We start from the raw sequence: 26383 nt of genomic DNA, 5'->3' as shown, positions 1-26383 counted from the left end.
AGCTTTTTGGGAGGGTGATTTTAGATGCATATCATATTTATATTGAGTTAAATACTTATGTAATTAGTTTTGCTACAATAAGTGTATGGGACACTGGAAAAATGTTGAATTTCCCCTTGGGGATGAATAAAGTATCTATCTATCTATCTATCTATCTATCTATCTATCTATCTATCTATCAATGTGGTCTGGACCAGGGATATAGGTAATAAAGTGGTGGATAGTGCTCCCAGTGTGGTTTTGACCCAAGGATATGGAGACAGGAACTGTGCACGGTGCTCCCGGTGTGGGTCTGACCCAGGGATATGGAGACTGGAACTGTGCACAGTGCTCCCGGTGTGGTCTGACCCAGGGATATGGAGACTGGAGCTGTGTACGGTGCTCCCGGTGTGGGTCTGACCCAGGGATATGGAGACAGAACTGTGCACGGAGCTCCCAGTATGGTCTGACCCAGGGATAAGGAGCCTGGAAATGTGCACGGTGCTCCCGGTGTGGGTCTGACCCAGGAATATGGAGACAGAACTGTCCACAGTGCTCCCAGTGTGGGTCTAACCCAGGGATATTGAGACTGTAACTGTGCACGGAGCTCCCAGTATGGTCTGACCCAGGGATAAGGAGCCTGGAAATGTGCACGGTGCTCCCGGTGTGGGTCTGACCCAGGGATATGGAGACTGGAACTGTGCACAGTGCTCCCGGTGTGGTCTGACCCAGGGATATTGAAAATAAGATTGGGCTCAGAGATCATGGTGTGGAAAGACAAATTTGATCCCAATTTAGATAGAACTGATTGCTTTTCTGCTGCAAAGAACCAGCCATTAATTTCACTTTCTCATTATTCACATTAATATTTGCTGCATTTAAAGTCATAAAAAGAACAGCCTTTAGATATACAGAACAGGAAAAGCCCTTCAGATATATGGAGCAGAAAAAAACCTTGTAGATATACAGAACAGGAAAATCCCTGTAGATACACGGAACAGGAAAAGCCCTCTAACCCCTGATCAGAACACAAAAAGCCATTAAGCCCTTGATCCACGCTGACCATCGCACATTCACACTAATCCTGCACTAATTCCATTTTTAATTCCTCCCACATTCTCATCAACCTGCCCCAGATGCCCCCGCTTACATACAGACCAATGGCAATGCATGTCCAATGGCTAATTAGCTTCCCTACCCTAATGACTTTGACATGTAAAGGAAACCAAAGCTCCCGGGGGAAACCAAAGCCATTCCACAGAGAACATACAAATTCCACACGGACACCAGCCAAGATCAGGATTGAACCTCGGTCTCCAGCTCTGCAAAGCTGCAGCTGTACTTGGAGTGCTGCCCTTGAGTGAAGGCTGAATCTGTCATCCCAAATTACTGCCCATCACTGCATCCTACTCCCCACTCTGCCTCGTTTCCCTTCTCAGAACGTGGGATGGGAAACAACATCCCCACGGCCCTGGTCTGTGAGCTGATGAATGGGGGAGGAGGTGTGTGACCCAGGATCTCCAGTGTCAGGTTCACTCTGGAATTTGCGGTGGTGGAAGGAGACAGAATCAAGGGGTTTCTCAAAGAGGGCCAGGACATCTGGGACTTGCTGATGGGTAGGGTGAGAAGGCAAAGGCCCTACCACATCCAAGCAGCACACAGGTGAATTGAGACACTGTGACCTGCAGGGATGGAGCCACGGTAGGAAGCTGGGATCAAGCTGGATATCAGCATTCACGCAAACATTTTTTACAACTGCGCGGACCCACCATTGTTCTCAACAGGAAAACTTTAAACAGCCTGGAAACTTCACAGCACATTAAATTTCTCTTTAATGTGCATACTATGAATATTTAGAAAGTTGAAAAATCACATTCTTTTGATTTTATGAATTGAAGGATATAATGAAAGACAGGACAATAAAGAAAATCTTTCACATTCTGTAATCGTTCCCTAGCTGCATCCAATTCCAGTTAACACAGCAACATAGGCTACATGTGGGGAGTATTTCAGCCACTGTGCAGCCATGCACCCCCGTAGCTCAGAGTCAAGAGTGCTAGACAGATCCATCCCAACTGCCACAGCTGGGATTGGCTGAATGTCCGTTTTCTGCATTATAAAGTAATTTCTGATTCTGAGTGTGGTCTGACCAAGAGAGTCCAAAACTGTGGTTCAAGCAAAGAAGATGGGAACTGGAATTGAGTATGTTTCTCACAATGTGGTCTGAACCAGGGATATGGGTAATAAGGTGGTGTACAGTGCTCCCAGTGTGGGTCAGACCCAAGGATATAGAGACTGGAACTGTACATGGTGCTCTCAGTGTGGGCCTGACCCAGGGATATGGAGACTGGAACTGTGCATGCTGCTCTCAGTGTGGGCCTGACCCAGGGATATGGAGACTGGAACTGTGCACGGTGTTCTTGGTGTGGGTCTGACCCAGGGATATGGAGACTGGAACTGTGCACGGTGCTCCCAGTGTGGGTCTGACCCAGGAATATGGAGACTGGAACTGTGCACGGTGCTCCCAGTGTGAGTCTGACCCAGGAAAATGGAGACTGGAATTGTGCACGGTGCTCCCAGTGTGGGTCTGACACAGGGATATGGAGATAGAACTGTTCACGGTGTTCTTGGTGCGCGTCTGACCTAGGGATACAGAGACTGGAACTGTGCACAGTGCTCCCAGTGTAGGTCTGACCCAGGGATATGGAGACAGGAAAAGTGCACGGTGCTCCCAGTGTGGGTCTGACCCAGGGATATCGAGACTGGAATTATGCACCGTGCTCCCGGTGTGGGTCTGACCCAGGGATATGGAGACAGGAAAAGTGCACGGTGCTCCCATTGTGGGTCTGACCCAGGGATATGGAGACAGGAAAAGTGCACGGTGTTCCCAGTGTGGGTCTGACCCAGGGATATCGAGACTGGAACTGTGCACCGTGCTCCCGGTGTGGGTCTGACCCAGAGACATGGAGACTGGAACGGTACGTAGTGCTCCTGGTGTGTGTCTGACCCAGGGATATGGAGACTGGAACTGTGCACGGTACTCCCGGTGTGGGTCTGACCCAGGGATATGGAGACTGGATCTGTGCACCGTGCTCCCGGTGTGGGTCTGACCCAGGGATATGAAGACTGGAATTGTGCACAGTGCTCCCGGTGTGGGTCTGATCCAGGGATATGGAGACTGGAACGGTACGTAGTGCTCCTGGTGTGGGTCTGACCCAGGGATATGGAGACTGGAACTGTGCCCGGTGCTCCCAGTGTGGGTCTGACCCAGGGATATGGAGACAGGAAAAGTGCACGGTGCTCCCAGTGTGGGTCTGACCCAGGGATATGGAGACAGGAACTGTGCACGGTGCTCCTGGTGTGGGTCTGACCCAGGGATATGGAGACTGGAACTGTGCACGGTGCTCCCAGTGTGGGTCTGACCCAGGGATATGGAGACAGGAAAAGTGCACGGTGCTCCCAGTGTGGGTCTGACCCAGGGATATGGAGACTGGAACTGTGCACGGTGCTCCCAGTGTGGGTCTGACCCAGGGATATGGAGACAGGAAAAGTGCACGGTGCTCCCAGTGTGGGTCTGACCCAGGGATATGGAGACAGGAACTGTGCACGGTGCTCCTGGTGTGGGTCTGACCCGGGGATATGGAGTCTGGAACTGTGCATGGTGCTCCCAGTGTGGGTCTGACCCGGGGATATGGAGACAGGAACTGTGCACGGTGCTCCTGGTGTGGGTCTGACCCGGGGATATGGAGTCTGGAACTGTGCATGGTGCTCCCAGTGTGGGTCTGACCCAGGGATATGGAGACAGAAATGTGCACGGTGCTCCTGGTGTGGGTTGGACCCAGGGATATGGAGACTGGAACTGTGCACGGTGCTCTTGGTGTGGGTCTGACCCAGGGATATGGAGACTGGAACCATAGACGGTGCTCCCGGTGTGGTCTGACTCTGAGATATTGAAAATAAGATTGGGCTCAGAGATCATGGAGTGGAAAGGCATATTTGATTCCAATTTACATAGAACTGATTGCTTTTCTGCTACAAAGAACCAGCCATGAATTTCACTTTCTCATTACTCTCATTAATATTTTCTGCATTTAAAGTCATAAAAAGAACAGTCCTTTAGGTATATGGCACAGGAAAAGCCCTGTAAATATACAGAACAGGAAAAGCCCTGTAGATATACAGAATTGGAAAAGCCCTGTAAATATACAGAACAGGAAAAGCCCTGTAGATATACAGAACTGGAAAAGCCCTGTAGACATACGGAACTGGAAAAGCCCTGGAGATATACGGAACTGGAAAAGCGCTGTAGATATACGGAACTGGAAAAGCGCTGTAGATATACGGAACTGGAAAAGCCCTGTAGATATACAGAACAGGAGAAAACCTTGCAGATATACAAAACTATTGCAAGGACGTGGTGGTGGAATGAGCCCAAGTGCTGAACACGGGCGCGGAGGCAGAGTCGGGAGGCGTTGCGGTCGTAGCAAGCATGGAATGGGTGCCAAGGGAGTCTTTACCCAGAGTCTCAGTCTTTGTAGAGAATTTAGGAATGATGCTAGACTTAGAACTGATAGTCCTTGGTACTGTGTAATGAGGTTAGTCATACAGGAGTCAACCAACAAACTGGCAGCTCTTTATAGTGGTCACAGGATTTTTATACGGCATTTGCTGATGGAGAACAGGTGTTTGTAGTTAGTGAACCTGAGAATGTTTGGAACTAAATGAGCTGATTGAGGTCCAATTCCTGAGGAAAATAGCCAGGTGGGCAATTGCCAGAAAGGACCATGACAGTACCCCTTTCTCAACGGGAGCCTCCAAGCGATCCTCCAGGCCTGTCTGGATGGTCCGGATGAAAATCCTGGATGAGGGGTCGAGGATGAAGGAGCGGGGGACCCAGGAATGCTCTTCTGGACTGTACCCTTCCTAGTCTACCAGGTATTGGAGACCCCTGCCCCTACAGCGCACATCTAGTAGTCGTCGGACAGTGTATGCCAGATGGTTGTCGTTGATACGGGCAGGGGGAGGAGTCTCAGATGGGGAACACAAGGGGCTGACGGAAACTGGCTTTAACTGAGACACATGAAAAGTTGGGTGTATGTGCATGGACCCTGGCAGCTATAGGCGGACCGCTGTGGGATAGATAACCCTTTCAACCTTGAATGGTCCCAGGAAGCGAAGGGCGTGTTTCCTATGTTTATTTTTGAGTGGGATGACTCTGGCGCCGGAGTCCGGTGTCGGTCGGCTGTCTTTGATTTCGATTTGTTGATCTGAGTAGGGCCGTGCATGTTTCCTCCCAAATCTTAAGGTACCGATCAATATGGTCTTGAACCAACGGTACTGCAATTTCTTCTTCTTGCGCGGGGAAGAGTGGGGTTGGTACCCAAGGGAGAACTCAAACGGAGACCTCCCAATGGCAGAGCTCACAAGGGAGTTGTGGGCGTACTCAACCCATGGGAGGTGGTCACTCCAGGTCGATGGGTTGTTTTCCGTTACACAACTTAGTGTGGTCTCCAGGTCTTGGTAGACCCGTTCCGTCTGCCCGTTCGTCTGGGGGTGGAAGCCAGATGACAGGCTGACCGATGTACCCAAGGCTTGACAGAAGGCCTTCCATACCTGCGAGAGGAACTGGGGACCTTGATCGGAGACAATGTCCACAGGGATTCCGTGGAGGCAGAAGACATGGTGGATGAGAAGATCTGCCGTTTCTTGAGAGGAAGGGAGTTTCGGGAGGGCCACAAAGTGCACCGCCTTGGAGAATCGGTCTACCACGGTGAGGACAGTGGTGTTTCCACGGGAAGGGGGTAAACCAGTGACAAAATCTAGGGCAATGTGTGACCAGAGACAACCAGGGACAGGTAGAGGACGAAGTAGACCCGCCGGTGGTCGATGAGAGGCCTTTTCCCCGGGCACAAATGGGACAAGCCGAGACATAAGAGTGGGTGTCCCCCTCCATGGACTGCCACCAAAAGTGCTTCCTCAGGAGAGCCAGGGTCCGATCACTCCCGGGGTGACAGGCGAACCAGGATGTGTGTCCCCATTGGAGAACCTGAGACCTGACGGAGACGGGCACGTACAGGTGATGCCGGGTCCATTGCCAGGGTCAGGGTCTTCCTGGGCTTCCTTTACTTTACCCTCGATGTCCCAAGTGAGGGTGGCCATCACACAGGATGGTGGGAGGATTGTCTCGGGACTGGAGGTGTCATCCTTGGAGTCATGCTGGCCGGATAGCACGTCTGGCTTCCCGTTCTTGGATCCTGGACGGTTCGTGAGGGTAAACCGGAGTCAGAGGCGTCAACCTCAATGATGAATTGACGGGATGGGTCCGGATGGACCAGGATGGGAGCGGTGGTGAAATGCCTCTTCAGGTCGGTGAATGCTGAGTCCGCTTCGGAGTCCGAGCAAAACAATGTGGTAGGTGAGGTAAGCGGGGTAAGCGGGGCTGCCACTCGATTGTAGTCCCTGATGAATCTGCAGTAGAAATTTGCAAACCTCAGAAATCGTTAAAGTTGTTTGCATGTCGTGGGTCTGGGCCATTCCTCCACCGCCCGGATCTTCTCGAGGTCCGCTTTCAATGATAGAGCCTAGGAAGCTGACCGAAGGGACGTGGAATTCACATTTTTCCACCTTTGCAAATAACTGGTTTTCCCACTGTCTCTGGAGGACTTGACGGACATGGTGTATGTGTTCTTGGGGGCTGCAAGAAGATATCGTTAAGGTAAACAAATACGAACCGATTGATAAAGTCCTTCAGTACATCACTGATCAGGGTTTGGAAAATGGAGGGAGCATTGGTGAGGCCAAATGGCATGACCAAATCTTCAAAGTGGCCCAGAGATGTATTGAAGGCCGTCCTCCATTTGTCCCTGATGCAGCATCAATAACTCTCGGAGACGTGAGGCGAGATATAGTCTTTTATTGGCTGGAAGAAAGAACAAGCAGCAATTGACCACCATACTACATTCTGGGGACTGAAGCCGGGGCTGTGTCTCGATTCGCCTTTATACCGGGGTCCGTGGGAGAAGCCACAGGAGCAGTCAGCTGGGGGGGGGGCGTGTCCAGACAGGTATATGTAGTTCACCACAGTCCCCCTCCCTCATCCTGACTAAATGGTAGGTGTTGTGAAGATCCAGCTTTGAGAAGATGGTGGCTCCGTGCAGGGGCTCAAATGCCGAACTAATGAGGGCTAGAGGGTACTTGTTCTGAATGGTTATATTATTTAGGCCTCGGTAGTCGATACAAGGGTGAAGCATCCCGTCCTGCTTTTCTACAAAAAAGAAACCGGCGCCTGCCGGGGAAGATGAAGGTCTGATAATGCCCGCCGCGAGGGACTCGCTGGTGTACTTCTCCATGGCCTCTCTCTACAGTCGGGATCGGTTAAAAAGGCGACTGGTGGGTAGCGAGGGAGAAGGTCGACGGCACAATCATATGGTCGCTGCGGAGGCAGGGAAAGGGCCCGCTGTTTACTGAATACTGGTCCCAGGTCTTGGTATTCGGTGGGGACTTGGGACAAGTAGAGGGGTTCCGAGACAGACGGGGTCACGGTAGCTTCCCTAGGAGATGGAGCTGACCGCGGACAGTTGGTGTGGCAAGACTGGCTCCATTTGGCTATCCTCCCGGTATACCAGCCGATGTGGAGATTGTGTTGGGTCAGCTATGGGTTCCCTAGAACTACTGGGGCTTGAGGTGAACGAATGAGACTGAACTGTACCTCCTCCCAATGGTTGCCAGATAGGATCAGTGGGTCACCCGAGCCAACAGTTTTCTATCCAGGGCCCGGGCCTCCAGGGGGGTAGTTAGCGGCACATGAGGTATTCCAGCCTGGGAGGCTATGTCCTCGTCCAGCAGATTGCCCTCGGTGCCGGAATTCACCAAAGCGGAAAGGGACAGAGACTGTCATTGAAAAGTCACGGTAGCCGGGATCTGCATCCGAGTCTGGGGGGGTTGAAGGGAGTGTCATCGGACTCACTAGAACAGTAGGAGCGGGAGCTCTGCAAGGAACGGAAGGGGGAGAGAGGTTAGGGCTGGTTGAAGAAGGTAAGGTGGACCATGGGATGGCCCAATAGGTAGCCCTGGCTGGCCAGGGCCTGTTGTACGGCATCCGTGTCTGCTGGGTTCATTGTGGCCAGTTCGTTCTGTTGCAAGGATGTGGCGGTGGAACGAATCCAAGTGCTGAACACAGGAGCTGAGGCCGAGTCGGGAGGTATTACAGTCGTAGCGAGCGTGGAATGGGTGCCAAGGGAATCTTTACCTGGAGTCTCAGTCTTAGTAGAGAATTCAGGGACGATGCTAGACTCAGAACTGATAGTCCTAAGAACCATGGAACAAAGTTCCTCATACACAAGTCGACCAAACAAACTGGCAGCTCCTTGTTGTGGTCACAGGATTTTTATACGGCATTTGCTGATGGAAATCAGGTGTTTGTAGTTAGTGGAAGCCGGGAATGATTGGAAACTAAATGAGCTGATTGAGGCCCAGTTCCTGAGGAAAATAGCCAGGGTGGGCAATTGTCAGAAGGGACCATGACAAGTACAGGAAAAACCCTTTCAATATGCAGGAACAGGAAAAGATTGTCAAATATACAGAACAAAAAGAGCCCTGTAGACATACAGAACAGGAAAAGCCCATCAGATGTACGGTACAGGAAAACCCTTTAGATATAAGAAGCAGGAAAAGCCCATAAGATACACGGAACAGGAAAAGCCCGTTAGTCCATGATCAGAACACAAAAAGCCTTTAAGCTCTTGATCCCCACTGACCATCTGCCCATTCACACTAATCCTACACTAGTCCCATCTTTTAGATCCTCCCACATTCTCATCAACCTGTCCCAGGTGCCCCTGCTTATATACAGACCAATGCTAATGTATGTCCAATGGCTAATAAGCTTCCCTACCCTAATGACTTTGACATGTGAAGGAAACCAAAGCTCCCGGGGGAAAGCAAAGCCGTTCCACAGAGAACATACAAATTCCACACGGACACCAGCCAAGATCAGGATTGAACCTCGGTCTCCAGCTCTGCAAAGCTGCAGCTGTACTCGGAGTGCTGCCCTTGAGTGAAGGCTGAATCTGTCATCCCAAATTACTGCCCATCACTGCATCCTACTCCCCACTCTGCCTTGTTTCCCTTCTCAGAATGTGAGATGGGAAACAACATCCCCATGGCCCTGGTCTGTGAGCTGATGAATGGGGGAGGAGGTGTGTGACCCAGGATCTCCAGTGTCAGGTTCACTCTGGAACACTGCACACTGTTCCAGTCTAGCTCTGTGCCAGTCACAGTCCCATGGTTACTGCTCTTGGTCCAGATTCAGGACCACTCACAGGAGCAACAAAAGACATGGAACTGAGAGAATTCCCAGCATACAGAGCCATCAACAAGACATAGCTGAGTGCTTGTGGATGAGCCTGGGCAATTTTTGGGATGGAGGGCACAGCACATGTGGGAACTTCCTCTAGCAGCAACTGGCTGAATGGAAGATGAGTGAAGGGTTAAACGGGTGGGGGGATATGAACTGGGATCAGCTTTATGTTCACTTGGGACTGTTCAGCATGGGATGGGGAAGTTGGTGATTGAAGTGTCCACAAAGATTTCCTTTACTCATCTTGCATCTCTCTGTTCCAACCTCAGAGCTTGTGTCAGGAGCAAACATCATAGTTCAGACCACTGGGATCTGCAACCTCACCTTGACCTGCACCGTGACCTCAGGTGACCCCACCAGCTTCAAGTGGTGGTGGGAAGGAGAAACTTTGGTAAATGGCAGCACGCGGCACATCTGGGTACTCGGAAATATGCTAGAGGTTCATCACACTGCAGAGGTCAAGGACGCTGTGTACAAATGTGAGGCCAGGAACCCCATCAGTAATGGAAAGGCAGAGATCCAGCTGAAGGACATCTGCAAACTGGACACATCTGGTGAGTGTCAGAGTAAAGAACCCAGGTTATTCTGAGGGTGTTGTTTCCCTGCAGAGGGAGCTTCAGTCTGCATCTAGCCCGTATCTTGGAAGCATTAGGTGGGACAGTGTACAGAGAGCTTCACTTTGAATCTTGTGCTGAGAGTGTGTGGTGGGACAGCAAAGAAGAGCTTTACTCTAGATCTGACGTATCTTGGCAGTGTTTGACAGATCACTGGAGAGAGGGGTTTATTCTGTACCCAATATTTTCCCCACTTATTTTAAGCAAAGCTTGATTAAAGCATTTGTCCCATTCCTAGAATGGACCCAGCTTTGTGGAGCCCACTGCTCCTTGAAAGTCTCCAGCAGACAATGCTTACTTCTTCTAATTTAACGTCCATGAATGGATATATCCTCGGATGATGGGCAGGCTGTGGGTTCAGGTGGAGCTTTCGATGGGATATTGTCTGCACTAGGAATGGCCACCTTGCTCATGAACAGAATGATGAGGAGGTCTCCCTCCCTTCACATCTGGCCACACTTTGTTCAGGGATTAAGTCCAGGCAAACATCAAATACTGAATTGAGACACACCTTCTTGTACACGGAACATATATTCATCCAGGCTACAAAAAGACAGGAACCCATGAGTCCACAGGTGAATATAAAATTAAAATTCTACTGCACAGCACTGCTTCCACCAGCACACACCCCACCCCAGGTCCCATATAGCTATATCCAGGACACAGAACAATGGCCAAAGATGGGGGAGATGACGGTGAACAGTTAGGGTGTACAGGAAATGCCTCCATGTGGATACAAGGCATTTGCAAGAAGCAGCCCATAATTGTATAAGACTGTCTCTGAGGACTCTCAGGCCAAGAAGCAATTCCTGGAAAATGGGAGTCTGTCCAGTTGGGAGCAGACAATGGTCATGAGACCCCGATTGGAATCAGAATCAGGTTTAATATGACAGGCATATGTTGTTTTGTGGTCGCAGTGCAGTCAAGTACCAAGTCACAGTAAGACACTTGTGTATTATTTATATATAGAATATAAAATACATTAAGAAAATTAAACAAGTAGTGCAAAAAGCGAGCAAAACAAATAGTGTGGCAGTGTTCATGAGTTGGTTCACCGTCCATTCAGAAAGCTGATGGAGGAAGGTGTTCCTAAAATGTCTTCATTGATGGCAGCGATGAGATTAGAGCCAATCCTGGGTAATGAGGATCCTTAATGACGGATATCTCCTTTGTTTAACTGTCACCTTTTGAAGGTGTCCCCAGTACTCAGGAGTCTGGTGCCCATGACTGAGCTGGCTGAGATTGCAACTATCTGCAGCTTTTCCCAATCCTTTGCAATGGTCCTTCATACCAGATGGTGATGCAACCTGTTAGAATGTCTCCACAGTATATCTGTAAAAATATGTAGAAATCTCTTATCACAAGGTGACATGGAAACCAAAATCATCCACTAGAAGACTTGGTGCTGTGCAGCTTCGCTCTTCAAGCATTTCACTCCTTCCCTGTCAAGTCGCAGTACCTGGAGGTAGGGATTCCCCGATTCCAGTGAATGGCAGGCAGATTTAACAGGGAAACAGGTGCTCGCCACTGGGAGCCGCTTGTTGTCCTGAGGGCCTGGCGTCATAATGTAACACAGAGCTGAGAAAAGAGCCCTTCAGCCCTATTCCTGGGGGAAGAAATGCATCAGGAGTGACTACACTCTGGGAAGATGCTCAACATACAGGGATCTGCAGGGTCCAGATTCAGAGAGCTGCCACCTGGTTTTAGAAGCACACCCGTGACTGACCACTCTCCTCAATCAGGAGTCTCAGAACTATATCAGAAATCCTTGCCACACAGAAAATCCACCATCTGCTTCTGGATCTTGGCGGGAGAGACGTGGGGTGGGAGCAAGGTGACCATGGCATGGAAATCACCAGTTGGTTTACAACCAGTGCTCGGCCCTTATTGGAAAATACTTGGAACAGTCATGACTAAAACCCTTGTGGCTGGTGACTTTCAAAAGCTACCTCCTATCAATTTGTCAGTGTGGGACCCAGATAAGTTCTCAGTTAGATGAGATGATTGAAAATCAGCTGTCCTCCACCAGTTACATGTCAAAGAGACAGTGAGCTGCACCCTACCCACATGCATAGTGGGGTGAGCTTCACCCACACCACATGATCGTCCAAGCATGGCGTCACTATGATGCAGAACACATACACATGCACAGCTACAGAGAACCTACTCTTCCAGGAATCCTGACTCTTCCCCTTTCTCAGTTCCTCCATCTCTGCCACATCTGTTCCTATGATGAGGCTTTCCGTTCCGGACCATCTGAAGTGTCCTCTTTCTTCAAAGAACAGTGTTCTCCTTCCTCCACCAACACTGTTGCCCTCACTCACATCTTCTTCATTTCCCGGTATCCACCTCAGTCTATCTTCCTGCCACCGTATCAGGGATAGAGCTTCCCTTATCACTCCATGGGCCGCCATGTACAGCAGATCATTCTCCATAACTTCCACAATGCTCAACAGGATCCTACCACAAGGCACATCCTCCCTCCCTTCACTCTCTGTTTTCCACAGGGATGGATCTCTCTGAGGGTACCTGGTCCATTTGCCCTTCCCCAATGATCAGCTTCATGGCACTTATCCCTGCAAGCAGAACAAGGGCATCACCCTTCAGGGCCCCAAACATTCCTTTCAGGTGAGGTGACACCTCACCTGTGAGTCTGATGGGCTCATCTGCTCTATCCAGTGCCCCTCGTGCGGCCTCCTCTACATCAGTGAGACCCTATGTAGACTGGGGGCTGCTTTGTGTCGCAGCTTTGCTCTATCTGCCACAAAAGGCAAGATTCCCTGGAGGCCACCCTTTCAAACACACATTCCACTCCCATTCTGACAGTTCGACCATCGGCCTCCTCGACTGTCACGGTGCGAGCTCTCTCAGGTTGGAGAGCAACTCCTGATATTCTGTCAGAGAATCGCACAAACATTGATTTCTCTAACTTCCAGTAATTTCTCACCCCTCCCCTTCTATATTGTCAGAATTAGGTTTAATATCACCGGCATATATCGTGATATTCGTTAACTTTGCGGCAGCAGTACACTACAATACATGACCAATATGGAAAGAAAAATAAATGTCCATTACAGTAAGTATATTCACATTGAAGAGTGCAGAAACAGAAATAAAAACAAAAAAAGTGAGGTCGTGTTCAAGGGTTCAATGTCCATTTAGGAATCTGATGGCAGAAGGGAAAAAACTGTTCCTGAATCGCTGAGTTTGTGCCTTCAGGCTTCTCTATCTCCTCCCTGATGGTAACAGTGAGAAAAGGGCCTCCATACCTAGGACTTGCCCTGAGATGCACCAGTGTTGATCGCCAGTGAGGTTGAGATATTATCACTAATTTGCACAGATTGTGGTCTTCCAGTTAGGAAGTGGCAGGAGACAGGTAGCTGGGTGACTGTCAGGAAAGGGAAGGGGATTAGACAGAATGAGCAGAGCATCCCTGTGGCTGTTCCCATCAATAATAAGTATACCGTTTTGGATACTGTTGGTGAGGATGACCTACCAGGGACAAGTTGCAGTGATTGGTCTCTGGCACCGAGACTAGACCATCAGCTCAGAAGGGAAGGAGGGAAAAGAGGAGAGCAGTAGTGATAGGGGATTCGATAGTTAGGGAGACAGATAGGAGGTTCTGTGGAAGAGATCGAGAATCCCAGATGGTCTGTTGCCTCCCTGGTGCCAGGGTCTGCGATATCTCGGATCGAGTTCTCAGTATTCTCAAGAGGGAGGGTGAGCAGCCGGATGTCGTGGTCCATGTAGGTACTAATGACATGGGTAGGAAGAGTGAGGAGGTCCTGAAAGGTGAGTTTAGGGAGTTAGGCACCAAATTAAAGGACATGACTTCCAGGATAGCAATCTCAGGATTGCTACCAGTGCCACGTGCAGGTGGGTTTAGAAGTAGTAAGATAGCGCAGATCAACACGTAGCTGAAGACATGGTGCAGGAGAGAGGGCTTCAGATTTATAGATAATTGGGCAGATTCCCAGGGAAGGTGGGACCTGTTCTGGCAGGATGGTTTACATCTGAACTGGAGTGGGACAAATATTCTTGCAGGTAGGTTTGCTAGAGAGGCTCCAGTGGACTTAAACTTGATACAAGGGGGGAGGGGAACCAAAGTGTAGGAACAGATGAATGGGAGAAGAAAGAAACAGAAGATAGTAAAATTGTTTGCACCGTTAGAGATAAACAGAGAGGAAGAGGTGGAGAATTTCTTAAGTACATTTATTTTAATGCTAGGAGCATTGTAAGAAAGGTGGATGAGCTTAGAGCATGGATTGATACCTGGAAATATCATGTTATAGCTATTATTGAAACATGGTTGCAGGAGGGGGGTGATTGGCAACCAAATATTCCTGGATTTCGTTGTTTCAGGTGTGATAGAATCAGAGGAACAAGAGGGGGAGGTGTTGCATTGCTTGTCAGAGAAAATATTACAGCGGTGCTCTGGCAGGATAGATTAGAGGGCTCGTCTAGGGAGACTATTTGGGTAGAAATGAGGAATGGGAAAGGTGTAGTAACACTTATAGGGGTGTATTATAGACCACCTAATGGGGAGCAAGAATTGGAGGAGCAAATTTGTAAGGGGATAGCGGATACTTGTAGTAAGCACAGGGTTGTGATTGTGGGAGATTTTACTTTTCCCCATGTAGACTGGAAGCCCATTCTGTAAAAGGGCTGAATGGTTTGGAGTTTGTAAGATGAATGCAGGATAGTTTTTTGCAGCAATACATAGAGGTACCAACGAGAGAAGGGGCAGTGTTGGATCTCCTGTTAGGGAATGAGCTAGGTCAGGTGATGGAGGTATGTGTTGTGGAGCACTTCTGGTCCAGTGATCACAATACCGTTAGTTTCAATATAATTATGGAGAAGGATAGGAATGGACCCAGCATTGAGATATTTGATTGGAGAAAGGCTAACTTTGAGGAGATGCGAAAGGATTTAGAAGGAGTGGATTGGGTCAATTTGTTTTATGGGAAGGATGTAATAGAGAGATGGAGGTCATTTAAAGGTGAAATTTTGAGAGTACAGAATCTTTATGTTCCTGTTAGGTTGAAAAGAAAGGTTAAAAGTTTCAGATTCAGATTCAGTTTATTGTCATTTAGAAACCACAAATGCAATGCAGTTAAAAAATGAGACAACGTTCTTCCAGAATGATATCACAAAAGCATGATATGACAAAACAGACTACACCAGAAAATCCACATAATGTTTGACAATCCCCAATCCAGAGTCCAGAGAGGCTGCTGCGTATTAATATTGCGCCACCATCTTAGCACATTCCCTGGAAAGGAGCTCCAAATCCACCAGACAAACAAGACCAAAAACTAAAGCTACAAGACCTGCACAAAACCACATAGTTACAACAGTGCAAACAATAGAATAATTGATAAAAAAACAGACCATGGCACAGTAAAAATAGTCCAAAGATGTTAAAAGACTATAAATTCGAAAGAAACCACCATACAGTTTCCACAAGTTCTCAGGGTCCCAATTGACTTGTCATCCCACGCTGGTGGCTGAAGGGAATACCCCCGCTATGGACTTCCACGGTGCTGCCGGACCCAGTCTTGCAGACACAGCACACAGTGAAAGCAACCTGATCGCAGCGGACTCCGAGTCTGTCGAAACTCTGAGCCTCTGACCATCCCCTCCAGCACAGCTTCTCCGAGTATCATCCTCTGCCGAGCGTATTAAGATGCCCCCGCCAATGGCCATCGGCAACGCGACCCCAAAGACTGGGGGCCTGTTCTTCTCAGCAGAGTCCCGGACCTCGCAGCAGCAGCAGCAATGAAGAAGGTCTTCCTGGAGATTTCCAGATGTTCCTCCATGCTCCCACGTCTGTTTTCAACCGATTATGATTGTGCACAGCACCCCGCTTCACAAGTAACAGATAATCAGCTCCGGAGTAGCCGCTGCAAGCTGTGTCGTGCCGCCGTCTCGGATGTCATGGTTTGAGAGAGCCATGGTTTTCAAGGGATATTGGAAACTTGGTTCAGAAAAAGAGAGAAAAAGAGCATGGAGTAAATGAAGTGCTTGAGGAAGATAAAGAATGCAAAAAGAATCTTAAGAAAGAAATTAGAAAAGCTAAAAGAAGATACGAGGTTGCTTTGGCAAATAAGGTGAAAATAAATTCAAAGGGTTTCTACAGTTATATTAATAGCAAAAGGATAGTGAGGGATAAAATAGGTCCATTAGAGAATCAGAGTGGACAGCTATGTGTGGAGCCAAAAGAGATGGGGGAGATTTTGAACAATTTCTTTTCTTTGGTATTCACTAAGGAGAAGGATATTGAATTGTGTAAGGTAAGGGGAACATGTAGGGTAGTAATGGAAACTATGATGATTAAAGAAGAGGAAGTACTGGTGCTTTTAAATAATATAAAAGTGGATAAGTCTCCAGGTCCTGACAGGATCTTCCCTTGGACCTTGAGGGAAGTTAATGTAGAAATAGCAGGGACTCTGACAGAAATATTTCAAATGTCATTAGAAATGGGATGGTACCAGAGGATCGGTGTATTGCTCATGTTGTTCAATTGTTTAAAAAGGGTTCTAAGAGTAAACCTAGCAATTATAGGCCTGTAAGTTTGATATTAGTGATGGGTAAATTAATGGAAATTATTCTTAGAGATGGTATGTATAATGTATAATTATCTGGATAATTGTCTGATTAGGAACAGTCAACATGGATTTGTGCGTGGAAGGTCATGTTTGACAAATCTTATTGAATTTTTTGAAGAGGTTACTAGGAAAATTGATGAGGGTAAAGCAGTGGATGTTGTCTATATGGACTTCAGTAAGGCCTTTGACAAGGTTCTGCATGGAAGGTTAGTTAGGAAGGTTCAATTGTTAGGTATTAATATTGAAGTAGTAAAATGGATTGAACAGTGGATGGATGGGAGATACCAGAGAGTAGTGGTGGATAACTGTTTGTCAGGTTGGAGGCCGGTGACTAGTGGTGTGCCTCAGGGATCTATACTGGATCCAATGTTGTTTGTCATTTATATTAATTATCTGCATGATAAGGTGGTAAATTGGATTAGTAAGTATGCAGATGATGCTAAGATAGGTGGCATTGTGGATAATGTAGTAGGTTTTCAAAGCTTGCGGAAAGATTTAGGCCAGTTAGAAGAGTGGGCTGAAAGGTGGCGGATGGAGTTTAATGCTGATAAGTGTGAGGTGCTACATTTTGGTAGGACTAATCAAAATAGGACATGCATGGTAAATTGTAGGGCATTGAAGAATACGGTAGAACAGATTGATCTAGGAATAATGGTGCATAGTTCCCTGAAGGTGGAATCTCATGTGGATAGGGTGGTGAAGAAATCTTTTGGTATGCTGGCCTTTATAAATCAGAGCATTGATTATAGGAGTTGGGATGTAATGTTAAAATTGTACAAGGCCTTGGTAAGGCCAAATTTGGAGTATAGTGTACAGTTCTGGTCACCGAATTATAGGAAAGATTTCAACAAAATAGAGAGAGTACAGAGAAGATTTATTAGAATGTTACCTGGGTTTCAGCACCTAAGTTACAGAGAATGGTTAAACAAGTTATGTCTTTATTCTCTGGAGCATAGAAGGTTGAGGGGGGACTTAATAGAGGTATTTAAACTAATGTGGGGATAGATAGAGCTGACATGGATAGGCTTTTTCCACTGAGAGTAGGGGAGATTCAAACAAGAGGACATGAGTTGAGAGCTAGGGGGCAAAAGTTTGGGGGTAACAAAAGGGGTAACTTCTTTACTCAGAGAGTGGTAGCTGTGTGGAACAAGTTTCCAGTCGAAGTTGTAGAGGCAGTTCGATATTGTCATTTAAAGTAAAATTGGATAGGTATATGGACAGGAAAGGAATGGAGGGTTATGGGCTGAGTGCAGGTCAGTGGGATTAAGTGAGAGTAAGCGTTCGGCACGGACTAGAAGGGCCGAGATGACCTGTTTCCGTGCTGTAATTGTTATATGTTTATATCTGTAGTTGGGAAAATGCTTGAAGCTATCATTAAATAAGAAATTGCAAAAGCAGGTCCTGTTTGACAAACTTACTGGAGTTCTTTGAGGATATAATGAGTGCAGTGGATAGAAGCGAATAGATGGATGTTATTTAATTGGATTTCCAGAAGACGTTCAATAAGGTGGCACATAAGAGACTTATCCATAAGATAAGGAAGCATAGGGTTGGGTTGGTGTATTAGCATGGATAGAGGAGAAAGCAGAGAGTTGAGATACATGGGTGTTACTCTGGTTGGCAATCAGTGGTGAACAGTGTGCCGCAGGGGTCGGTGCTGGGCCCGCAACTGTTCACGATATACATTAATGATCTGAAAGAGGGGACCAGGTGTAGTGTATCTAAGTTTGCTGATGATACTAAATTCAGTGGAAAAGCAAATTGTGCAGAAGATACGGAGAATCTGCAGCGAGATATAGATAGGTGAGTGGGCAAGTGTCTGGCAGACTGAGTCATCCACTTTAGAAGGAAAAATGGAAGATCAGATTATTATTTAAATGGTAAAAATTGCAGCATGCTGCTGTGCAGAGGAACTTGGGAGTGCTTGTGTATGAACTACAAAAGGTTGGTTTGCAGGTACAGCAGGCTGTCAAGAGGGCAAATGGAATGTTGCCCTCCATTGCTAGAGGGATTGAATTTAAGACCAGGGAGGCTGCGCTGCAACTGTACAGGGTGCTGGTGAGGCCGCACCTGGAGTACTGAGTGCAATTCTGGTCTCCTTACTTGAGGAAGGATATACTGGCTTTGGAATTGGTGCAGAGGAAGTTCACCTGGTTGATTCCAGAGACAAAGATGTTAGAATATTAGGAAAGATTGAGTCTCCTGGGACTGTACTCACCGGAATTCAAAGGATGAGAGGAGATCTTATAGTAACAGATAAAATAGGAAAGTTGTTTCCACTGGTAGATGACACTAGAACTCGGGGGCATAGCCTCAAGATTCGGAGGAGTAAATTTAGGACGGAGATGAGGAGGAACTACTTTTCACAGAGACTGGTGAGACTGTGGAATTCTCTGCCCAATGAAAGAGTGGAGGTTACCTGGGTAAATATATTTAAGACAAGTTTGGATAGATTTTTGCATCGTAGAGGAATTAAGGGTTAAAAGGAAAAGGCAGGTAGGTGGAGCTGAGTCCATGGCCAGATCAGCCATTATCTTATTGAATGGCGGAGCAGGCTTAACAGGCCAGATGGCCGACTCCTGCTCTTATTTCTTATGATCTTATGTTTATGCTGTTGGGTTTGACTTTGTAGGAAATAATATCCTGCAAATCCTGCCAGAGTTGACGTGCATCTGATCTCACCCCCAACCTCACACAAAATCATCTCTTTGCTCTTGAAATAGCCCCCTGCATCATACATCTTTCTTGTACAGATCTGGGTCCCCAGACTTAAATGCCACAGACCTCGTCCTCAGCAGACAGCGAATCTCCTGATTCACCCATGGCTTTTGGTTTGGGATTATACAGTATGTTCTCATAGGCAAACAGTCATCCACACAGGCTTTAATGAAGTCGGTAACAACTGCAGCATACACATCCAGGGTTGAAGATGAATCCCTGAATACAGTCCAGTCCACCAATTCAAAGCAGTTCTGTAGGCACTCCTGTGCTTCCCTGGTCCAAACCTTCTTGGTCCTCACGACTGGTGCTGCAGTCTTCAATCTCTGTCTATACTCAGGGAGTAGAAGTACAGCCAGGTGATCAGACTTCCCGAAGTGAGGGCGTGGAATAGCACGGTAGGCATTCTTAATGGTGGTGTAACAGTGGTCCAGTGTGTTTATGATTTGTTGAAGATAATTATTTAGTGACTTTTTCAAGCTGACCTGGTTAAAACCCCCAAAATGATTCCATTTCCCATTTGGCTTTCCTCTTACCCCTTCTCTTCACTTCCCTTCAGTTCCCTCCTCCTTCCCTTCTCCCATAGTCTACTCTGCTCTCCTATCAGATTCCTCCTCTTTCTGCTATCTACTTTTTCCATTTATCACCTGAACAGCGCATGGCAAGTTGCTCGATGTGCTGATCTATCTGAGGCCACCAGACAAAGCTTCAAGTCAAAGCTTTCACTTTGACCACATTTAGATGACCAGCATGTAGGTCCTCCGACACTCCAGCTGTCAGCTTGGATGGTACAACCCAAACAAGGAAAACTCCACCAAGGACAAGTTCATCCCAGCGCTGGTAAAAATGGGGGGACTGGGATTTCTGCAGCACACTCCAGCCATTTTGGGTGGCCATGTAGATCAGAGATCTTTCCTGGTTTCCCTTTGGATCAGCTCTGCTGTAACGTTCGATTTGCATGAGGGTGAATGCATCAAAGGATGTGTCCTCTTTTGTAAATTTTGCAGGTAGTTCCTTTTCTAAGGGTAAACAGGACAATCCATCAGCACTTCCATGATTAATCATCTTGTAGTCAATGTTTTATTTGTGTCTTACAAGAATCAGAGCCCATCTCAGCATTTCTGCTGCTGCTGTTATTGGAACACCCGTCTGTGGATTGAAAATGGACACCAGTGGATGATGATCAGTAATGAGGGTGAACTCTCACCATACAAGTACTGGTTGAAATGTTTTATACCCCAAACCGGATTCAACGCCTCTGTCAATCTGTGCATGATTTTTACCTGCAGCAGTTAGGGAGCGTGATGCAAAGCCTTCATCACTCAGAACATGTGACATGATTACACCTATTCTGTACGGTGAGGCATCATGGGTAGGCTTCACTGGATGATGTGGATAACCCTGTCACTGAGGCTTCTAACCAACTCGTTTCATAGGCTAACTCTGGCCAACAGCCACGTGACTCAGTATTGCATGGGTAATGGTGAGAAGGCATTACTTCAATAAGCAATACATACCTAGGGCTGGTATGATTCAGGTTTAACCAAATAGGAAAGTTGAATGTTCCCCTGAGGGAATGCAGATTTGAGGCGAATGCTTTCCTGTGCCAAGGTGTCGTTTGCCAGGAAATAACAGACCTTACAAAGAACAAAGAACATTACAGCACAGTATAGACTATTCGGCCCACAATGTTGTGCCGACCCTTAAACCTTGCCCCCCCATATAACCCTCCATTTTAAATTCCTCCATATTACCTGTCCAATAGTCTCTTCAACTTCACTAGTGTATCTACCTCCACCACTGACTCAGGCAGTGCATTCCACGCACCAACCACTCCCTGAGTGAAAAACCTTCCTCTAATATCCCCCTTGAACTTCCCACCCCTTACCTTAAAGCCACGTCCTCTTGTGGTGCCCTGGGAAAGAGGCACTTGTTGTCCTCTCTATCTATTCCTCTTAATACCACCACTAGTATTGGGTTGATGGTGACCTTTAAATCAGCACAGATCCTGATAGACCTATTCTTGGCTGCTGGACCGCTGGCATTACCCATGGACTCCAGGCAACCTTCGAAAGAACTCCTACTGCCTCTATGCGATTTATATCTTACACCAGCATAAACTTACAGTGCAAATATATTTACAGATATTTCAACTTTTACAAACATTTCATAGTAAAAGTTAAGAAAAAAGGGACCATCACAGTTAAACCAGACTAAATGTGCACATAAATATCAGAGCTCATTTCTAAAGTAGTTGGGTGTATCACTTTACTCACGGTGCTGAACCCACGTCACCAGCCACTGGTCGAACTTCCCTCAAAAAATGTTACAAACAAACTGGCTAACTCCTCCTCTGTGCTATTTATCTGCACATTCTTGCAACAGGGTCTCCCCTTCAGGCGGGATTCTGCCAGTGTCTTCCCCTGGGTTCTTCTCCACACTTTCTTCTTCCAACATCAGCCAATCAAAGCCAGCCCACTGTTCCTCAGAAGTCTGGTCCCACCCAGCTCTCTCAAATGTTTCATGGCATCCCACTGAACAGACTTACAACCTGTTACAAGGCCAACTCGACTGGCTGACGTAACATTCCTAAGTTGAACAAATGGCTCCTTATCTCAGCGACTGAGAGGCCGGGCTCAGGCCTTGATCGCCTTTATACAGGGGTCTGTGGGAGGAGCCACAGGAGCAGTCAGCAGGGGGCATGTCTACACAGGTATATGTAGTTCACCACAGGAACACATTCCAAACAGTGTATCAAGGAACACCCAAAAGCAAAAAATCCCTATTTCTGAAGTCTTAGTGGGTCAAGCTCCAGTGTATCACTATGGATCGAGGGTATTTATGCTAGAGCCATATTTGACACTGGGTCTCAGGTTACTCTGTTGTACTGTTCACTTTACAACTGGTATTTGACGAGTTTACCAGTGACACCACTCAGTGCACTAGAGATCTGAGGTCTTAGAATGAATGACTACCCATATGATGGTTACTTGTCATTGAAGCTGGAGTTTTCAGAAAAAGATGCGGGAGTAGCTGAGATCCTTGACACGTTAATGTTGGTTTATCCGGACCTGGTCCAGAAGGACGAAGCTTCAATTCTTTTTGGGAATAAATACTCCTATTGTGGCAAGGAGAGAATTAGAGAGAGCTTTCTGAAACCTTGCCCATTCACCCCGTGTTCAGAGCTGTTTTTGAGAAAGTGCAAGCCCGGATAATGAGCACAAACGAGGAACTGTGTGGTACATCCAGTCCAAACCCATCGTGTTACGGCCTCATGGGGGTTAGGGAGTTTCACTTGCATGCAAGATGTAAGTGCATGCATACATACTGTTGATAACAGTGCACATGATTGACACAGGAGCTGATTAAACACATTAATGGAGGGTGAGCAAAGAGATGGTATACTGATATATGGAGAGGTAGAATCCAGCGGAGTGTGGGGAGAGAGGGCAGTGATGTGAGGAGTGATAAGTGGTAATAGAGGAGAGAGGTGTAATTTGAGGAGTGATGAGAGGTAATGGAGGGGTGGGGAATGGAGTGTGGAGTGATGATGGGTAAGGTTGACTGGAAAGGGACACTCGCAGGAAAGACAGCAGATCAACAATGGCCTGAGTTTCTGCAAAAAATGAGGGACGTGCAAGACAGACGTATTCCAAATAAGAAGAAACTTTTGAATGGAAGAAGACACTACCGTGGCTGACAAGTGAAGTCAGAGCCAAACTAAAAAGAAAAGAGAGGGCATACAAGGAAGCCAAAGCTAGTGGGAAGATAAAGGATTGGGAAGATTTTAAAAACTTGCAGAAGGAAACTAAGAAGGTCATTAGGAAGGAAAGGATGAATTATGAAAGGCAGCTGGTGACTAACATCAAAGAAGAAACTAAAAGCTTTTTAAAGTATATAAAGGGTAATAGAGGGTTGAGGGTAGATATAGGACCAGTACAGAATGACGGTGGAGATTTTGTAATGAGAGACGCAGAGATGGCAGAGGAACTGAATGCGTATTTTACATCAATCTTCACAATGGAAGACGTGTTCAGTATACTGGACATTCAAGAGTGTCAGGAAAGTGAAGTTTGTACAGTGAAAATGACAGCTGTGAATGTGCTCAGAAAGCTTAATGGTCCGAGGGTGGATAAATCTCCTGGACCTGATGAAATGCACCCTTGGGTTCTGATGGAAGTAGCTGGAGAGATTGCAGAGGCACTAACAATGATTTTTCAAGAATCGACAGTCATTGTACCAGATGACTGGAAAATTGCAAATGTTACTCTGCTATTTAAGAAGGATGGGAAGCAGCAGAAAGGAAATTATAGACTTGTTAGCCTGACATCAGTGGTTGGGAAGTTGTTGTAATCGATTGTTAGGGATGAGATTCAGGAGAACATGGAGGCAAGTGACAAGAGAGGCCAAAGACGGATGGTTTCCTGAAAGATGGTTGTCTGATTAACCTACTGCAATTTTTTCAGGAAATTACAAGCAGGATAGATGAAGGAGATGCAGTATATGTGGTGTACTTGGATTTTCAGAAGGCCTTTGACAAAGTGCCGCACATGAGGCTGCTTAGCAAGATAAGAGCCCATGGAATTACAGGGAAGTTACTAGCATGGGTGGAGCATTGGCTGATTGGCAGAAAACAGAGTGTGGGAATAAAGGGATCCTATTCTGTCTGGCTGCCGGTTACTAGTGGAGTTCCACAGGGGTCGGTTTTGGGACCACTGCTTTTTACGACATATGGCAATGATTTGGACTGTGGGATTTGTGACTAAATTTGGCGATGATATAAACATAGGTAAAGGAGCAGGTACTGTTAAGGAAACAGAGAGCCTGCAGAGAGACTTAGATAGTTTAGGGGAATGGGCAAAGAAGTGGCAAATGAAATACAATGTTGGAAAGTGTATGGTCATGAACTTTGGTGGAAAAATTAAACAGGCAGACTATTATTTAGATGGGCAGAGAATTCAAAATGCAGAGATGCAAAGGTACTTGGGAGATCTTGTGCAGGATACCCTAAAGGTTAACCTCCAGGTTGAGTCAGTAGTGAAGAAGGTGAATGCAATGTTGGCATTCATTTCTAGAGGTAAAGAATACAAGAGCAGGGATGTGATGTTGAGCCTCTATAAGGCACTCGTGAGACCACACTTGGAGTATCATGTGCAGTTTTGTGCTCTTTATTTTAGAAAGGATATACTGACATTGAAGAAGGTTCAGAGAAGATTCACGAGAATGATTCCAGGAATTAAAGGGTTACATATGAGGAAGTCTGGCAGCTCTTGGGCTGTATTCCCTGGAGTTCAGGGGAATGAGGAGAATAGGAACATATCAAATGTTAAAAGGCCTGAACTGATTAGATATGGCAAAGTTATTTCCCAAGGTAGGGGAGTCTAGGACAAGAGGGCATGACTTCAGGATTGAAGGACGTCCATTTAGAATAGAGATGAGGAAAAGTAACATCAGTCAAATGGTGGCAAATCTGTGGAATTTGTTGCCATGAGCAGCTGTGGAGGCCAAATCATTGGGTGCATTTAAGGCAGAGATAGATAGGTTCTTGATTAGCCAGGGCCTCAAAGGATATAGGGAGAAGGCAGGGGAGTGGGGATGACTTGGAGAATTGGATCAGCCCATTAGTGAATGGTGGAGCAGACTTGATGGGCTGAAGGCCTACTTCTGCTAATATATCTTATGGTCTTATAAGGTAATGGAGGGAAGTGATGTGAGGACTGATGAGGGGTAATGGTGAGGATGGGAGGGATGTGAGCAGTGATGAGGGGTAATGAAAGGATGGAGTGATGAGGGGTAATGGATGAGACGGGAGTGATGTGAATGGTGATAAGGGGAATGGTGGGGAGGGGAGTGAAGTGAGGAGGTAATAGAGGGAATGGTATAGATGAGAGTTAATGGAGAGCGGAGAGCTGGGGGTAATGGAGGGGGATTAATGGGGTATTGGAGGGGACAGGAGTGATGAGAGGTAATGGAATGGATGGGAGTCATTGAGGGCAATGGAGAGGAGGGGAGTGATAAGGGGTAAAGGAGGGTCTGGGAGATATGAGAGTTAATGGAGGAGAGGGGAGTGATGAGGTGTAATAGAGGGGACGGGAGTGATGGGGTTAATTGAGGGGATGGGAGATATCAGAGTTAATGGAGGAGAAAGGAGTGATGATGGGTAATGCAGGAGAGAGGATTGATGAGAGGTAATGCAGGGGAGGGGAGTGATGAGGGGTAATGAATGGGATGGGAGTGATGATGTGTAATGTTGGGGATGGGAGATCTGAGAGTTAATGGAGAAGAGGATAGTGATGAGGGGTAATGGAGGGGATGGGAATTATGAGAGTTAATTGGTGAAGGGAGTGATGAGGGGAATGGAGTATAAGGGAGTGATGAGGGCTAATGGAGGGGAGTGTAGTGATGAGGGGTAATGGAGTGGATGGGAGATATGAGAGTCAATAGAGAAGATGGGAGTGAGGAGGGGTAATGGTGGAGAGGGTAGTGATAGGAGGTAATGGAGGGGAGGGGATTGATGAGGGATAATGGCGAAAGGAGTGATGAGTGATAATAGAGGGGATTTGAGTGATGAGGGGTAATCAAGCAGAAGTTAGTGATGAGAGTTAATGGAGGAGAGGGGAGTGCTGAGGGGTACTGGAGGGGATGGGAGGTATGAGAGTGAAGGAGATGGGGTGATGAGGGGTAATGGAGTGGATTTGGAAATATGAGAATTAATGGAGGATAGGATAGTGATGAGGGGTAATGCAGTGGAGGGGAGTGATGAGGGGTAATGGAGGGGATGAGAGATAGTTAATGGAGAAGACGGGAGTGAGGGGTAATGGTGGGGAGGGTAGTGATAAGGGGTAATGGAGGGGCAGGAGTGATGAGGGGTAATGCAGAAGGGTATGATGAGGTGTAATGGAGGGGAGAATAGTGAAGAGTGGTAATGGGGGAGTTGGGAGTAATGAGGGATAATGGAGGTGATTTGAGTGATGGGGGTAATGGAGAGGAGGGGGTGATGAGGGGTAATGGATGGGAGTGGATTGATGAGTGGTAATGGGGTGGATGGGAGTGATTGAATGTAATGGAGGGGAGGGTTGCGAGAAGTGATGGAGCAGTGGTCGGGC

The 26383-nt window shown here is 47.1% G+C and overlaps 1 protein-coding gene across 1 annotated transcript in view; it reads left to right on the top strand.

The window, feature by feature from the left end:
• LOC132395787 (SLAM family member 5-like) overlaps positions 1-26383 on the top strand; it is an 87405-nt gene that overhangs the window by 43419 nt on the left and 17603 nt on the right. The window contains exon 3 of the mRNA XM_059972826.1: positions 9607-9891. Coding sequence (XP_059828809.1) covers positions 9607-9891 — 285 coding nt within the window. The remainder of the gene's footprint in view (positions 1-9606; positions 9892-26383) is intronic.

The sequence above is a fragment of the Hypanus sabinus genome, chromosome 6 (assembly GCF_030144855.1).
Source record: "Hypanus sabinus isolate sHypSab1 chromosome 6, sHypSab1.hap1, whole genome shotgun sequence".
NCBI classification, from domain to species: Eukaryota; Metazoa; Chordata; class Chondrichthyes; order Myliobatiformes; family Dasyatidae; genus Hypanus; species Hypanus sabinus.
Note: the sequence above shows the minus strand (reverse complement) of the source record. Positions and strands in the feature narration are given on the sequence as shown.